Here is a 16717-nt window from a genome sequence, read left to right as displayed (position 1 = left end):
TACGAAGTGCACCTTGCAAATTTCATCTTTCTCTCTGATCCTCACCCTCATCTTCCAAAATGCTCTCCACATTCTCTACTTCTAGATATTTTGCCTCCTGCATTGCAGGAAGCCTTTGCATGTAATTAACTCTCAAATTATTTGCATACAACCCTTGACATCCACACCACGATATTCACGCTTGACTGTAGTCTTACATATATCACAACGTACAGGTGGCTCCTGGTGGCTTTCTTTTCCTTTAATTTTGCCCCATCCTAGTACCCGTTTGAATTTTAATTAGATATAACATATTATAAAAATAATTAATTAAGTAGTAGATCTTAATCATAATTAATTATATTATAACGCAATCTGTTTGAATACTGTTTTTTTAAAATTAATTATATAAATTACTATATAATTTAATTCTTAAATAAAAAACATCAATTTTTTAAGGATGCAAAATTTAAACTTTATTTAAAAAAAGTTAACAGAAGAAAGTTTAAATTTATTTTATTTAATGTTGTGTCTTTTTAATATTTTTTTCTTGAGCCTTTATTTATAACTTTTCCCAACATTTTTTATCAACTTTTTGCAGAAACTGATCCAGAGAGCTTACAGAAAAACGCGCATCTTGCCCCATAATTGATTTTTAACTTTTTTTGACTATTTGGGTAAATTGGCTCAAAAAATTAATTTTGGCGTAAAAAACCAATTATTTCTCTTCTCCTAACGCAATCTTATTTTAATTTCTAATGCACGGACTTTTTTGGCGCGCTTATATCACGATTTGCGTACCTGCTTGATTTAACTACTCGTAATCTGAATGGGTTTAGCTTGTGAAATGACAATATGGGGACCAGGCGTTCAGCTTTTAATTTGCTTTAGGACTTTTGCCATGTTGAGCTATGAAAGACGTTATAATTATGCGAAAATTCTAAAAAATGAGCCCTCAGTGGATTGCCCTTTTCGATTATTACTTCCTCGCTATTGTCATGAACGAGCCGACACTCATCGCCACGTGTACGTAATTACGTTGAATGCATTCTAATGTCAGGAAAGAGTTAAATTTGCTCGTGTATGCAGTTTTTAAATTACCTCATTCAATTCTTAAGAATTGAGCTCAAATAACCTGTTCATCAAAACTCTCGGATCGTTTAGGCTCAACTAAACTACAGATGGAAGGATTTGTAGTGGGTCGAGTGCAAATTAAATTACCACTTCAACTCCACCAACTGAATCATTTTATTGTTTTACCAAACCAGTACGCATCTATAATTGCCTCTCACTTTCGTAATGCTTCGTCATTTATACTAAATGGTCCGTTAGAGGCTGCGCAGACGTGGAAACAAAAGTAGTTATAAGAAGAATGGGATGAGAATGAAGAAGCTATCCAAATTTATGCAGTTGCAAATGGATTCAGGGCCAATCCCCAGAGTCGAGCTGGAGGGCCAGTGATTCCAAATCCATTGCGCCATTATTCTCGTGGACGTCGAAGCCACTCGTTGTCGTGGCCCAGCCGTTGATAATAAGTTCCTCGATGAGCAGGGGCTGGTCAACGTTAAAGTTAAAGATCCCGGCATCTCCGTACAAATTTTCTGCAGTCAGGGCAAAGTGATCATCGCTTCCAGAACTCCACATATTTACATCGGAATTATGATTTTCAGCTGGAACCCCATCTTCGTCTGCATTAATAACTTGAGGTTTTGGAGATCGAGAACCCTCCTCGTCAGATTGATTTACGGCTTTGGGAGCTTCATCCTCAACCTCTTTCTGGTTTGTAGCCGAAGAGTTGATGTTGGAGTTTTTGTTTGGATGTTGCGGCACTGGGATAACTACGTTGTTACATCGACTGGGCTTGGTTTGAATTAACTGTGGCCGAGGATCAACTGGAGAGGCCTGGTCATGAACTACTTCCTTGCCTGCTCTTGATCTGCGGGGAGGACTTGGTTCCGAGGGTCTGAGCTTCTTTGCCAGAGTAGTGTTCCAGTAGTTCTTGATTTCATTGTCTGTTCTCCCTGGAAGTCTTCCGGCTATGAGAGACCACCTGGGTAACACGTGAAATAGGAAAGTACATATCCAGGAACTAAAGAGGAGAAGAAGAAGAAGCTGGGAGGGAGAAAAAAACAGAACGAACCTGTTACCAAGAAGTTTATGGAGCCTGACGATGAGATCTTCTTCGTCGCGAGTGATGTTGCCTCGCTTAATGTTAGGCCTGAGATAGTTTAACCAGCGAAGCCTGCAGCTTTTGCCACATCTTCTCAAGCCTACATTTGGAAGTGGGATATGCGTCAGAGTGAGTGAAGATAGAAAGCGAAGAAAGAGGAAAAGAGAGGAGGAGTGAGGATACCGGCTCGGAGGGGGAGGTTTCGCCATTTGCCTTCGCCATGGGCCTGGACGTACGAGATCAGTAGCTTGTCCTCAAGGGCAGTCCAGGCTCCTCTGTTCAGTCCTTCCTTGGAGCAACAAGGACTCCTCCCCATCTCTCTCTCTCTCTCTATCTATCTCTCTCTCATTAGAGCAGCGCCCTTTGGTCTTATATAAACCCCACGACTTATGCATTCAAGTGTGAATCAAGTTTGTCTTTTGGCTTAGCTCCTTGGGGGTGTCTTGGTACTCTCGTTAATCATATATGCGGGTGTTGGTTAATTGGTTTCCCTGCAACTTGAACGTACAGCAGCACCTTTTTACGATCCTAGTGATTGATTGAGGGACTGCTATAATGTAATCAGATGTGTATCTCCTGCCTTCTTCTTTCTGGTTGTATAACAACAAAGGCGATTGATAAGCCACGGGGCCGCAAGGCTCTGGCTGGTAATTGAAACCCTGTTTAGTCATAATACTAGTTTCAATACCCATCATGCTAATAAATATTAATAACTCATCACTTTTGAATTATTTAAATTTAATTTGAATGGTTTAAATTTATAATTTGTCAACAAGTATTTTTTAAATAAAAAATTATTTTTTGAAAAATTAACAGTTAAGATTTTTTCTTTATTTTAGATTCTGTATCCATTAAAATAATTTTTTTAATAAATAAAAAAATTATTAATCTGAATTATTTAAATTAGATTTAAATAATTTAAAAGTGATGAACTCTCAATACGTATTTGTATGATAAGTATTGACATTGGTTCCTTTGATCCCCTGGCCGTTTCAATTTTTATGACGCCGGAGAAAAGCTGAAACATTCTTAATTGTACAAAAGTAGTTACTAGTTACTCCCTTTGATCCAAAATAAAAGAATTTTTTCTTAATTAATGTTAGTTTAAAATATAAATAACCTAATATATATAAAGTTTTTTTTTTCTGTTTCATCCATTGAGTTTATTAACTTAAATATTTTTGTAAGTGTATCTCTCACTTATTACGGAGTGTTTTGGTAACTGAGATTAGGAATAAAAAAGAAAATTTTTATAAAAATAAAAATTTTATTGATATGCCAATTTTTTTTTTAAACCACTATTTTGGACTGGAGGGAGGAGTAATTATCTAGCAGTAGTAGGTTAGTAGTCATTGAACATGTGGACGAAAGACCAAGACATGAGATGTAGAAAAACACGGACATTATTTCTCGTTTGAATTATTATACCACATCTCAGCACATCATTTTGTTATATATAAACACCCTGATCGTGTGGTAATTATAAGCCTCCTTTTCAATTCTTTTAATAATGAAAAAATTTAAATGGCTTGAATTTCAAAAGCTCATCAAGATAATATCCTTCCAAATTTAAAGACAACACTGAAAAATTGTGTGAATAAGATTTTTACATTGATAATGAAATTTGATCTTATAATTTTATATATTACAAGCAAATCTTTATCAACTGGACTAACCTTTATTGGTTAGCCTCCTTTGCAATTTTACATTCAATAATTTTAATTTTAATATCTATATAGACACGAACACATTATATGGCAACTAATTTTATATGAGAGTGTTAAGAAATGGTGCGATACGATTTCTGAATGGAATTAGTCTCTCGCCCTTGTCCGTGTCATAAAAAGCTCGGTTATTCTCGATTACAAAATCTAAATAATAAAAGCAACTAGTTACTTATAATTTGCTAAAATCTGAACGTGGTATAGCATGAGAAATCATATACCCTGTCACGTAAATTTTAAGTAAATTATTTCAAATTTAGTACATGATATTAGTTTATCTTAGGGAAAATGATATTGAAAGTCCTAAAAATAAAAATTATTACAATAAGAACTATCAATTTTGCATCAAATATTATACTGCGAAAACACTGACTTCTAGTTGTGATAAGGTGAACCTTAACTTATATTTTTTGTTAGGATTTTTTCATAAATTTAACAAGTTAAGCTTCACTTTTTTCACAACAAGAAGTCAATGTTTTCACAATACAATATTCAATACAAAATTAATATGCTTTTATTATAATAATTTTTTTTAGGGCCTTCAATGTCACTCTCCCTTTACCTTAGCCCAGCAATATTCAATTGGTAAAACCGTAAAAATATACTGTTCTATTTTTATTTGTAAAAAAAATATCATTTTTTACTTATTTTTTATATAAATAAAATTACATATTTCAATAAATATTTATTATATATTTCTTAAATCACCCCTTATAATTTATATTAATAAAAAATAATTAATACATACTTATATTGATGAACATATGGCATTTTAGTCTAATTTTGTTATTTTTAAACATAATTATTATAATTAATTATTTTTTTTAAACTGTATAATATGATTTTGTTCTTTTTATATATAAAAACAAAGTGAGTAATTCATATCCTATAATGTTATTTAATTGAGTCTGATTTATACTTTTCATTTGAGTAACTCATCAGTGGGGTGCTTTACAAGTGCTTTTTAAGTGATGACTGTTGCTCTAACCATAGAAAACCTTCGATAAGAAGAGAAGGCAAATTAATAATAGTCATGAATAATAATGTGGTCATCTCAAACTACATATATAACTTATTTTAGTTATTTTTATTTTTATTAATAACAATAACAATAGCAAGGGAGTCTCACGTGTCATGGCTCGTTAAAGTTGCGATTGGACAGACAGTGATGGGATTAATTACTAGTTCAAGGCTCTAATTCTTTAAGAGTTCAATAAGTAAAAAAATAAAAAAGACGAGGGACCCCAGCACTCCAACCGGTCACGGAATTTATTACGTCGCTTACTTGTACCCTGATAACCAAACAAGCTGGTCCATTTTAACTCAAGTTGCACTCTTACAACTAGGGCTATAGGCGGCCAGGTTGGCCGGTCAATCCGATACTGTTCAAGCCAGTCGGATATTTTTTGTTGTGTAATTTTATTTAATATTTTTGTGTATTGTATTGTTTTTAGGTTTATTATTATTTGAACTAAAATATAAGACGTTGCTAAAATAAATTACAAAATTAATTGAGCTGAGTAACTGAAGAGTCAGGCCTAATATAAATAAAAGGGTTAGCCTCTAATTTCAATAAAGGCCACGATAAAATAAATATGTCGAAATCCTGCCAATTATAAATATTAGACCGTTGGCACAAGAAGACATGATTTTGAGTAATTCCTGAATCTGCAAATATCGTGCCCAATTATCTCAATGAGACAGATTAATCACCAAAAATGAGAAACTTGAAATAAAGATCGTGCCATGAGTTTTGTGAAATCCTTAATTCCTCGACAAAACATGCTAAATATTAAGGGAGAGGCTACCACTACTCTGACATTATAAATGGAAGATGAAAACATAGAAGAAAACAGTCAATACTCAATCAAAGACTCACATTTTTACACTTTTTAGCTTGTAGTTTATCAATTAATTTTTCAATTTAGAATTGTAACTTCTCGCATTTCAATAAAATCAAACCCTTATTCTGTCAAAACTTTATATCTTTTTATATCCGAATGAAATGTAGTAAAAGAGCTCATGATTCTTTTATTATCAGTTGAGACTTAGCATATCTAGCACGCTTGATATTTATTCTTCACCAACGAACAATTATGAATTTTTTTTGTGATTTCAATTTTTTAATCTTTTTAAATACTTAAAATTAATTTTTTTACTTTATATCATCTAAAAATGATGAATAATTGTTAATTATATACAATTTAAAAATCATTACTTTAAATTCTAACATTAGTTAAAAAAATCCATTTTTGTTGGCTAATAAGATTATTTTTAAAAATAATTTTTGGGCATCAAGTCAAATCCAACCCTAACCTTCGATCAGCTTGGTGCTTGAATTTGTACATAGAGCTAGGCATTTGGCTAGGGTAGAGCTCAGCTTGACTTGATCCATATTCACTCTCACTAACAACTGAAAAGTTTTAAATTATTTTAGAGAGTGCAATTTTATTTTGTTGTATATAGGCTTTGAGGTGGATAACAATTAAATACTTAATCTTATATATTTAATATATTTTTTTCTAACTAAATTAAAACAAGTAAATTTTAGTATGTTAATAATATTAATAAAAGTAAGTTATTATAGAATAAATAATCTAACAAAATTTCACACGGCATAATTTAATTAAAAATAAGCACATTATATATATCAGACTTATAATATAAGTTTTCCCTTACTCGGTTCCTCTATGCAAGAAATCATTAATTATAGCCCAATAAAGAGACAGATATTCCATATGACATACTTTAAATGTTTCTACTGTTACTATACTACCTTCATACCAAATTATAAAATACCTTTAGAAAAAATTTGGCAGCTTAGAAAATAAGATATTTTAAAAATATTATACTTTTATTAAACATATTTATTCTAATATTATCTTTTATCTCTCTCTATTTAACATTAACTAAGTGTAAATTTAAATCTATTAAATAAAAAATATTTTTAAAAGTTTATATTTTGTTTAAAAATAAGTTTGATAAATATATTTAATGATATTGATTGATTCGTAAGATTTTATATAGCATCTTATATTTTTTTCAACAAACATTGTTGTTGCATAAAATAAATCAGCTAACAATGATGATCTCTTTCCATATCACACATGGTAGTTATTTCATGTCTCAAATAATCGGGTAAACCTCGAACATGAACGATTCAAAAAAAAGAAAGAAAGAAAGAATCAATTAACGGGCTTCATGCTCTGTCATAACACCAGCATAGTACTCCATGTTTTTGCAACAACGTAGTAAAGAAAAAGGCCCACTACATAGACCAAAATGAAAGAATTAATGTGCACTGCTCTGAGAACGAACTGGCATGTGGCATTCATTAGATGCTTCACTCTGCAGCTATGTTCATCTGACTTTGTCAACATGTTGTTTGTGTCCAGGATTTGTTTCGTTGCTCATTGAAAAAAAAAAATAATAAAAGGGGGAAGAGAAGTAAGGTTTTTGAAGATTTTTTATCATCAAATTTCGACATGATTTGAATCAAAGCTCAAATATGTATTAAATTAATAAGAGAATGAAAAAGGAAAGGGAACAATCATAGGAACCATTTGTAACTACTTTTGTAGGTGGGCGCGTCATTTTCAGAACGTGAAAGCCCCCAGGAAGTCACAGGAGAGCAACAAACTTTCAATTTAAGTCCGAATGTTAGTTTGGGGTGTAAGGGGCAGAGGGCCACACCCCACAACCACAACATGGCTTTGAAAGAATGGAATGGTAGATGAATCGTCCTATAGCTTCAATCTCATTCACTCCTACTATAAAAGCTTTATCCTTGAGCACAATCCCCAAACTTCAGGGACACTGTCATTTAGTACTTTGTGTTTGAAACTTCCTTGTAATTTTGCGAGATTTCAACAAGGGTACGAAATTAATTACGTTCAAGTGAGGCTGCACCCACTTATTATTCTGCTGTCATGCATCGACCCATGCACATAGATAAGCAAACAGGTAGTGTGTAGGGTACAGCCTCGTATGAATTGAACTGATCGCAGGATACGAAGGCTCAGCGATTCAGATAGATAGAGAGGCAGGTGGATATTATAGAGTAAGAATGGGGAGGACTCCTTCGCGCAGTAGTGAAGGGCAGAAAAGGGAGGCTTGGACTGCTCAAGAAGACAAGATTCTGGCATCTTATATCAGGGCACATGGCCAGGGCAAATGGGAAAACATCCCCAAACAAACAGGTCGTGACATGAAGATGGTCTTAACTGATGATACAGTTAATTAATTAAGGTCTCTCTCTCTCTCCCTAATCTTTATATTATCATTCACAAGCAGGTCTCAGGAGATGCGGAAAGTCGTGCAGGCTTCGATGGATGAATTACTTGAGGCCAGATATCAAAAGAGGCAACATTACACCAGACGAAGAAGACCTCATCCTCAGGCTCCACAAGCTCTTGGGCAACAGGTTCGTACCTACCCTTCACAGTCACACACACACACACACACAAGAAAATAATTAAGAAAGGATAATTTGTTGTTCAGATGGTCGCTGATAGCGGGAAGACTTCCAGGGCGAACAGACAATGAAATCAAAAACTACTGGAACACCAACTTAGCCAAGAAGGAGCAAGAGAAGCGATCAGCCGATAAACGTCAAAACGGGGAAAGGGAAATTGCAGAATCAAGAGCGTGCCAGGAGGCTCCGGAGAGGGTTACTTTAGAGCCTACGGAGCCGCCAAACACACACATGGTCGTAGACACGTTAACTCCGATGGAACTCGAGACTGAGTACTGTGCCGAATCTGATGTTGCAGCAGTGGAATCCGTTGCTATTGATGAAGGAAACTTGGACGGGGATTTGATGAATTTTGATTTCAAGGACGTGGAATTTTTGGAGTTTCTGGACTTGGATTTTACTGGACTTGCAGATTTTGACATGTTAATGAACACGGGCGATTCGGAACAAGAAGGCAACCTGGTTGATTCTAAGCCGTTTTCATTTTCTACGGAAACAAATGCTGCGCGGGGGAGTCAGAATGTCACCGATGAGTGAGACTGGTAAAACGATTCGGTGTCTTGGAGTGCTTCCCTGTGCTGTGCTCAGAGGAAGAATGCAGCAGTTCAGTTCTGTTCCGTTCGGATCTGATAATAAATAAGGGAAAGGTGGGACGTACGTGTAAATGAATTCTCAAAAATCAGTGATAATTTGATTATATAATGAAGATAATATATAAAGTAACTTGTCGGTCCATGATTCATCCCTGTTTCTCCAAAATTGGTTTCCCCACTCATCCTCATATTTAGAATGAGATCTAACTATCCAATTTAAAATATTATTACTATATTATTATACATTATATTTATTAAGAGAAAAATTTATAAAAATTGTCAAATAATTTTAATAAATTTTTTATTTTTAATCTACTATAAATTTAATTTAGAAGGTCCAATTTATTATTAAAATTTTTATAATTAATGTATATTGATTATCCATATTTATTCTGCACAATTTAGGACTATGCAGGGTACATTTGAATAATCAATATACATCAATTATATTTCCTTCATTTAAAAATGTAAGGTATTTTTTGAGGAGTTGGATGTTCAAAAATGTGAGGTATTTTTAATTTTTTGAGATATAATCATTACCTTTTTTTAAAAAGTGTCCCTATTAATAGTAACTTTATATTTATTATAGGTGTTTAATAGGGGTAAATATAGAAAGATAATATTAATTTGAAAGTAGATAATCACTTTATTGGAGGTGAAATTCAGTTAAAAATATTTTATATTTTTTAATTTTAAGTCAAGAGAGAGTGAGAGAGTAGAAAAGGCCAGAAGGGGGAGAGAGAGCAAGAGAGAACAGAGAGGGAGAGAGACGGTGATGACGGGCCTCACTATTCACAAAGCAACAGTCATTTATCTCATATTAGTGATAAGGGGAAATTTTTTTGAGTTTAATCATCCATGATTCAAAATATATTAAATACAAGTTGTGAATTTAAATCAACTCTATGCCTATAGTTTAGAGTCCAAATTATCAGTTAACCCTGGAAAGTATAATGCTACAAAACTATATAGGTTCAGCAATTAAAAAAAATAAAAAAGAAAATTATTGATTCTTATAATTTTATCAAATTTTGCTTTCAATCCTTATATATTTTTTTTTTGTAGTGTTTTCAATCCTGTAGGAATTGAAAACATTGTAATTACAAGAACATGAGTAACAAACATCACCCATTCTTATTAAAACTATATGGATTGAAAATACTAAAAAATCTGTAGAAAGTAAGTAAAAGCAAAATCTGATAAAGTTATAAGGATTGATAATTGTGTTTTTTTCTAAAAGAAATTATAGAGGTTCATATTAAAATAGCTAGAAAGTTATTTTGATCATAGTTATATATACATTCTTGAAGTACAGGATAAGAGAATTATACACACACAGACGTGGACACCGTGTGTTCTAATCAATGAACTCTCATCAGAAGATCAACCACTTCATGTTTTTCCTTTCTAATTGACAAACGAAAATCAAAGAATCGCATATTTATGTTATGGATGCTCTCTAGATATTTCAAAACAATTGATACTTTTGAAACAATGTCGGCCCAATAGTAGCCTGGAAAATGATTTGGGCCCCACTGTGATTTACTTCAGCCTACCTTCAGGGGGAAAACATTCGAAGCCCTACATTAATTAAAAGGCCATTAGGCCTGACCCGGGTTGATTCTTCTTTTGTTTTTTAATATTGCCTGGCACAATAAGAGCTGAGAAGTTTTTACAAATTCATTTATATATATATATATATATATATATTTACAAGAAAGAAACGTTCGGACGATTCCTGAGTCGAGGAATTGTTATGAGGACAGTTTCAACGTCTAGAAAGGCTCTGACAAAAAAAAAAAAAAAACGTCTAGAAAGGCTTATTACATCGGCAAATGTATTATTCCACACATAATATCTACTTTGTTGGCCAAAACACATAATATCTACTTAATATTTCCTTTTTATCAGCTTTAATTTGAAGATACAATGATATTTTAAATTACAAATATTTTTATTATTTTTTATCTAGTGCATAAAAAATCAATAAACACATATAATGGGTGAAAGTGATTTGATAACCAATTCTTATTTTATCTAATATTTCCTTTCTTATTTTTTAGTTATAAATATTTTTATTATTTGTTATCTAATATTTCTTTTCTTATTTTTAAGTTATAAGAAAGATAACCAATTCTTTTTTTTTTTCACTGAAAAGACAACCAATTCGTATAATGGGTGAAAGTGATTTGATGAAACGTCTTTATCCATTCCTCGATCGAAAGGCAGTGTACGTACTAATGGCTATTTTTTGTTTATTATAAAAATATAAATGTCAATAATGACAAGTGGTGGATATCACTATATCATAAGGCAATTGGAAACATAAATTTCCCTATAATTAGTGGCGGACCGCATGACTTATTTGGTGGTCCAAAAATAGAATTTTTTAATCTTTTTTATAAATCTTCACTCTGCAAGCCCAAAAAAAAAATCTTTTAATTAGTCCAACTGACATCAACTTTTGAATTGGTTTCTGTTTTTATTTTTCCTTTTGTTGTTACATCACAGAATAAAAAAAGAAAAGAAAAGAAAAGAGCGTCAATTAGCATTCGAGAACATATATGGTCAGGATAAAATACAAAGTTGCCCCCACCTACAGTTTAAAAATATTTTAGAAGGACAATAACATAAAGGATAAGCCTTATTATACACACACACGCCTGATGGTAATATAAACATTAAAAATAATAGTGCAGCAAAGAAAAATATTACAATAATATGATGTGAAGATTTGTATCTGGTTTTGATGGTACCCGCTGCTCTAATTAAATCCTACCTTCTCTTAATTAATTTAAGAAACAGATAGTAAGAAGTCTATTGCATCAATTCAACCACCGCTGAATGACGTGTCTCTTTTAAGGTAACGTATTAAATGTTGGTGTGTGTGTGTGTGTGTGTGTGTGATATTTTAGAAATCTATTCATTATTGATGCATGCTGCCACGCTGACAAAGATGTTTAGTTTGTCTCTGGATTGTACCAAGTTGAAGGAAAAAAGTATACGTTTTAGACATGTATGTACATGTCATAAAAATCACAGTACAGTTATATAGTAGTGGAAGTAGTTGAAACGAAAGACTAATTCAGCCTACTTATAGCCACGATCAGGCTACATTTCTCATTCCCCCTCCACCTGTGCCAATGGAGGATCACATCTTGAAAGCCATGGCAACCTCTGTTGCCTTTCTAGCTGTCCTTGGTTTGATGATGATGGTCCATATTTTCTGGTGGAGGCCCAAAAGTGTTGAGAGGACATTAAGGAAGCAAGGAATCAGGGGCACTTCGTACCGGGTCTTCACAGGAGACGAACCAGAAATGAAGAAGTCCGCCAAAGACTCATCCGCTAAACCTATCGCCCTCAACGCCGAAATCATCCCTCGAGCCATTCCTTTCTATAACAACATGGTCAAGCGATATGGTAAGCAAATTGAACCCAACTTTCAAACAGTATTCATAAAATAAGTAATATATAGTCTAATACAAGGGAGCAAAGAACTGATGATATTTTTGTTTGTACAGGAAAAGTTTCGTTATGTTGGTTTGGAAGCATTCCGAGGCTGATAATAGGGGATGCAGAACTGATAAGGTTGATATTAGAGGATAAAAAAGGTGATTTTGTGCATCAACGTCTTAACCCACTGGTGAATCTCCAACACAAGGGTGTGGCGACCTTGGAAGGTGAAGAAGGGAGTAAACGCAGGAGGCTAATAACTCCTGCTTTCCACTTTGAAAAGTTGAAGGTGAGTGTACACACACACACACACACCCCACACCGAACCTGTAATTAATTAATTTCTCATCAGCCAACTGACAACTGTGTTATATGTTATCATTGCCAACAAGTATATATACATGTGACAAGACTAGAGCGTAAAAAATGCAGGGAATGGTTCCTGCATTTTCAAGTTGTTGCTGGAACCTGATCGAGCGGTGGCAAAAGCTAGTGGAACCACAAGGGTGGTGTGAAATTGATGTTGCTCCGGAACTGGTAGCTCTGGCCTGTGATGCCATAGCTCGAACAGCCTTCGGAAGTAACTACCAAGAGGGAAAGGAGTTATTTGAACTCCAGAAAATGCAACTGCCATTGCTGATTGAAGCCTATAACTCCATCTATGTCCCAGGCTTCAGGTGACCAACTTCACAAGTTAATATCGCATATAAAACTACAGAATTAATGTTGCTTTTTTTTATTATGAATTATATATATCTCAGACTTTGTAACAAAGAAGATGAAGTCCGTCACTAATTATAGCAGCTAACACACCTTAATCCTATCTCAAGATTCGTACCGACAAGGAAGAACAGGCGGAGGTACCAATTATACAACAAAATCATAGCATTGTTGAAGAATATGATACAGCAAAGAGAAGAAGCAATGAAAAGAGGAGAATTGAGAGCAGGGCTTGATTTAATGGACCTACTATTGCAGTGCAAAGAAGAGAGCAACAACGACCTGACAATTGAGGATGTGATAGAAGAATGCAAATTGTTCTACTTCGCTGGTCAAGAGACCACCGCCACCCTCCTCACGTGGACCATGATCTGCTTGTCCATACACCAGAATTGGCAAGAGAAGGCAAGACAAGAAGTTTTAGAGATTTGTGGCAAAAGAAAGCCTGATTCAGGAACCATTAATCGCCTCAAGATCGTAAGTGGAAATGACAATAATAATGTGTTCAAATGTTTCAACACTTAGTAATTTGACTCTTGCATGCAGGTATCAATGATACTTCATGAAGTGCTGAGACTGTTTCCCCCTCTGCCCGATGTCTTCAGATACACAGTGCGTGAAACCAAGATGGGAAGCTTGTTGATACCTGCAGGGGTTGAGCTGTGTTTATCGGTGATGCATGTTCATTATGATACCACTTATTGGGGGGATGATGCTCCGGAGTTCAAGCCGGAGAGATTCAGTGAAGGAGTTTCAAATGCTTATTCAGAGGATCAAATGGCTTTCTTTCCATTTGGCTGGGGTCCAAGAATATGCATAGGCCAAGCCTTTTCCCTGGTCGAAGCAAAGACGGTTATGGCCATGATCCTTCAACATTTCTCATTTCAACTCTCCCCTTCTTACACTCATGCGCCTTACCTTAACTGTAACATCAAGCCACAGCATGGTGCTCCTATTATTCTACGCCATGTTTAGCCAAGTTATACTTGGCTTTGTGTTGTATTACTTGTACCGTGTTGTGGCTGACTGGTTGGTTTTGAAACCCCTCTAGTTACCTGTAAGATGTTGGTGATTGAATAATGTAATATGGCTGTGTAAAATATAATAATCTTTTGTCTAATTTGAGATGTATAGAGAATTACAAAATATTTTAAAATCGAAAATTGATTAGCATATAAGAATACAATTAATTAAATATGTTAGCATATAAGCGGGCCCCCATTGCTTAACATGCCCCGAGTCATGTTTTGATTTTGCCCATGCTGACTATAATTGAGAAAGCAGAGACAGAAACAAGACAGAAAATAAAAAATGTAACGACCAAAACAGAGCAGAACAGAGCGGTAGATGCGAAAACCTCTACACTACCCCTGCTGGTTGGGAGGGTTTTTTTATTTTTCAATAATTTTTCAGCAAGGTGGAAACATCCTTTTAATTAATTTTAAAATTCTAGCTGTTTTATCGTGTTATTTATACGAGCGCCCGTAGCACACAAGCCCCATATCTATATCAGGCTTTTATTCTTGATAAATTAACAGGAATAAAATTTTAATATTTTCCTGATGTTGCATTTATTTAATGTGTAACTGTTAGTTTATAACAGTAATTTTTATTTAGAGTTAATTGATTTAATTTCTAAAAACAAGGTAAAATAAAATATAAAAAATATCTATTTACAAAAGATACTAGGGATGGCAAATTTTTTTTAAATAAATAAATACGATACTTTTTAAAAGATCATATTATAATAGCTATTGTAAAAATATAATAAATTAAAATTTTATTTTTTCAAATTTTATCTAATTACTTTTAAAAAGAAGCGTGTAATTGGTTAATTGTGAAAGGGGAAACTCTACCTCTCATTGGCATTTTTTCTGAGACGAAGCTTACTTTCTTAAACATTTTTTTACAATTTGTGATTTCAATAATCAATTTTTTTTTTTTTTAAAAAGATGCCCAATTAGCTTATCAAGCCCACGCGACCGCGCCCCTCTTGTCAAAATCTAAACCCTAACCCCAACGGTCATTTCCAAGCGCCGACCTTCGCAGGCGTGGGTAAAATCGGGTAGCGAAAGGAGCCTAGTCGTGCGCGATCTCTCCACCCCACTCCTGTCTTCAGTTCTTCCTTCGCTCCGAATTCTTCTTCACCGTCAAATATTCTTCCTCCACTGGGCTGTCTCTGTCTCTCAAGTCTCAAGGTTCGTCTTCGTCCCGCAGACTCTCACCCTTCGTCTCTGTCCTTGCTCCATGTCTCTGCTCTTGGGGATTGCGAATGGAGGGAATGATTTTGGGTTGTTCTTAGATTCGAGAGCTATTTCCTCTGTTGTATTTGTTCTCTCTCTCCTTTTGTGTTAAGAGACTTAGAATTGATGATATATCTCATATTTCACTTGTGTCCTTCGTCCTTCTCAGTAAATGTTGGTGTTTCGATTGGCTGTTAATTTTTGTTTCTCTCCTTCACGTTTCCTCCTTGAGGACAAGTTTTTTCGGGTTTGATCTGTTCAATCTTTTAGTGGTTCCATATATTTTTCGAGTTGTATTGTAATAAATTATAAAAATCATAGCTTTAGATGCTGAAATAATACTACTGTACTGGATCAGTACTGCAGGCCCTGTGCGTCATAGGATTTATATTGTTTGTGGACTTTCGTTTATTTACTAGTCTCTATGGTTTGTGATTTGTGTTTACCTTGATTTTTCTGCCGAGATTATATCTTTTGTGGCTTTTCTACCGTCCTACAATTACGCAAGGGTATTGTTCGATTTATTGAGTAAATACTAAGTAGTCTCTGTTGGCTTTTCTGATCGAATTTTTGTGCCAATTTGTTCGTTTACTTTGCAATTTTCATACTTATCTTCAATTTAAATTTAAATTTAAGATGATGAATGCTGGCTCTGGAAATGACACCCCCACACCTACTCCCACACCCGTTTCAAATACCCCTCCTACTCGCAATGCTTCTGGAGGGATTGGATTAAAATTATGTGTATGGATATTGAATGACTTGGCCTCCTATACAAATGTTGTATTTTGATTTCAAATTGATTTCCTTACTCTATATGTGACCAAGGACAATTAATGCACTGCTATGAGGCTCAATGACAATTATATGATTTGATGCCTCATCTAAATGTGCATAAATATGTTTAATGAGGTTCTACCTTTTCATTTCAGCTTAGACTCTTCCTGTCTTTGTTGCAATGTAGTCCCCTCAAATATTTGCTAAACATATATTTGTTTGACAAATTTCTCTTGGAAGCACACTTGCAAAGATTGACCATCGTTACATCCTTTGATACTTGATTTGGTTGCCCTTGTCTATTGTGGGAAAAGTGAGGTTAATTAAGAGGCTTGAATATGACAAGCAAAGGTATCCAAGTTTTGCTTACATGCATGTTTTCGAAATATCATATGTGGCTTATCCATAAAATGGTAAAACATTTTTCGTTCTGGAATATCATATGTGGCTTGAATATGACAAGCAAAGGTATCCAAGTTTTGCTTACCAGTTTTGGTGGCTGCCTTACATGTATGCTATATATTTTTCCTTATGCTGGCAAATTTCTTCAATACAGACCATTGAAAAGATTGATGACTAGTGTA

General features: G+C 34.2%; 3 protein-coding genes across 3 annotated transcripts; 2 read left to right on the top strand and 1 right to left on the bottom strand.

The window, feature by feature from the left end:
• Positions 1-1271: 1271 nt before the first annotated feature.
• On the bottom strand, positions 1272-2776 carry LOC129303557 (transcription factor MYB123-like). The gene is made up of 3 exons (XM_054942946.1): positions 2333-2776; positions 2120-2249; positions 1272-2029 (listed from the first exon to the last, which is right to left on the bottom strand). Exons 1-3 carry the CDS (start codon positions 2463-2465, stop codon positions 1402-1404), a joined length of 891 nt encoding a protein of 296 aa, XP_054798921.1. The 5' UTR covers positions 2466-2776; the 3' UTR covers positions 1272-1401.
• A 4889-nt stretch (positions 2777-7665) lies between these two features.
• On the top strand, positions 7666-9089 carry LOC129301885 (transcription factor MYB1-like). Its single transcript, XM_054940508.1, has 3 exons — positions 7666-8072; positions 8167-8296; positions 8374-9089. Exons 1-3 carry the CDS (start codon positions 7940-7942, stop codon positions 8882-8884), a joined length of 774 nt encoding a protein of 257 aa, XP_054796483.1. The 5' UTR covers positions 7666-7939; the 3' UTR covers positions 8885-9089.
• A 2937-nt stretch (positions 9090-12026) lies between these two features.
• Positions 12027-14233, top strand: LOC129303620 (cytochrome P450 CYP72A616-like). Its single transcript, XM_054943048.1, has 5 exons — positions 12027-12360; positions 12462-12682; positions 12826-13070; positions 13224-13590; positions 13660-14233. The coding sequence occupies exons 1-5, from the start codon at positions 12084-12086 to the stop codon at positions 14086-14088; spliced, it is 1539 nt and encodes a 512-aa protein (XP_054799023.1). The 5' UTR covers positions 12027-12083; the 3' UTR covers positions 14089-14233.
• Positions 14234-16717: the final 2484 nt, after the last annotated feature.

The sequence above is a fragment of the Prosopis cineraria genome, unplaced genomic scaffold, assembly GCF_029017545.1.
Source record: "Prosopis cineraria cultivar Desert tree isolate PC_DT_omini unplaced genomic scaffold, ASM2901754v1 PC2, whole genome shotgun sequence".
NCBI classification, from domain to species: Eukaryota; Viridiplantae; Streptophyta; class Magnoliopsida; order Fabales; family Fabaceae; genus Prosopis; species Prosopis cineraria.
The sequence above is the reverse complement of the archived record's forward strand: the minus strand, read 5'-3'. Positions and strand labels throughout refer to the sequence as shown.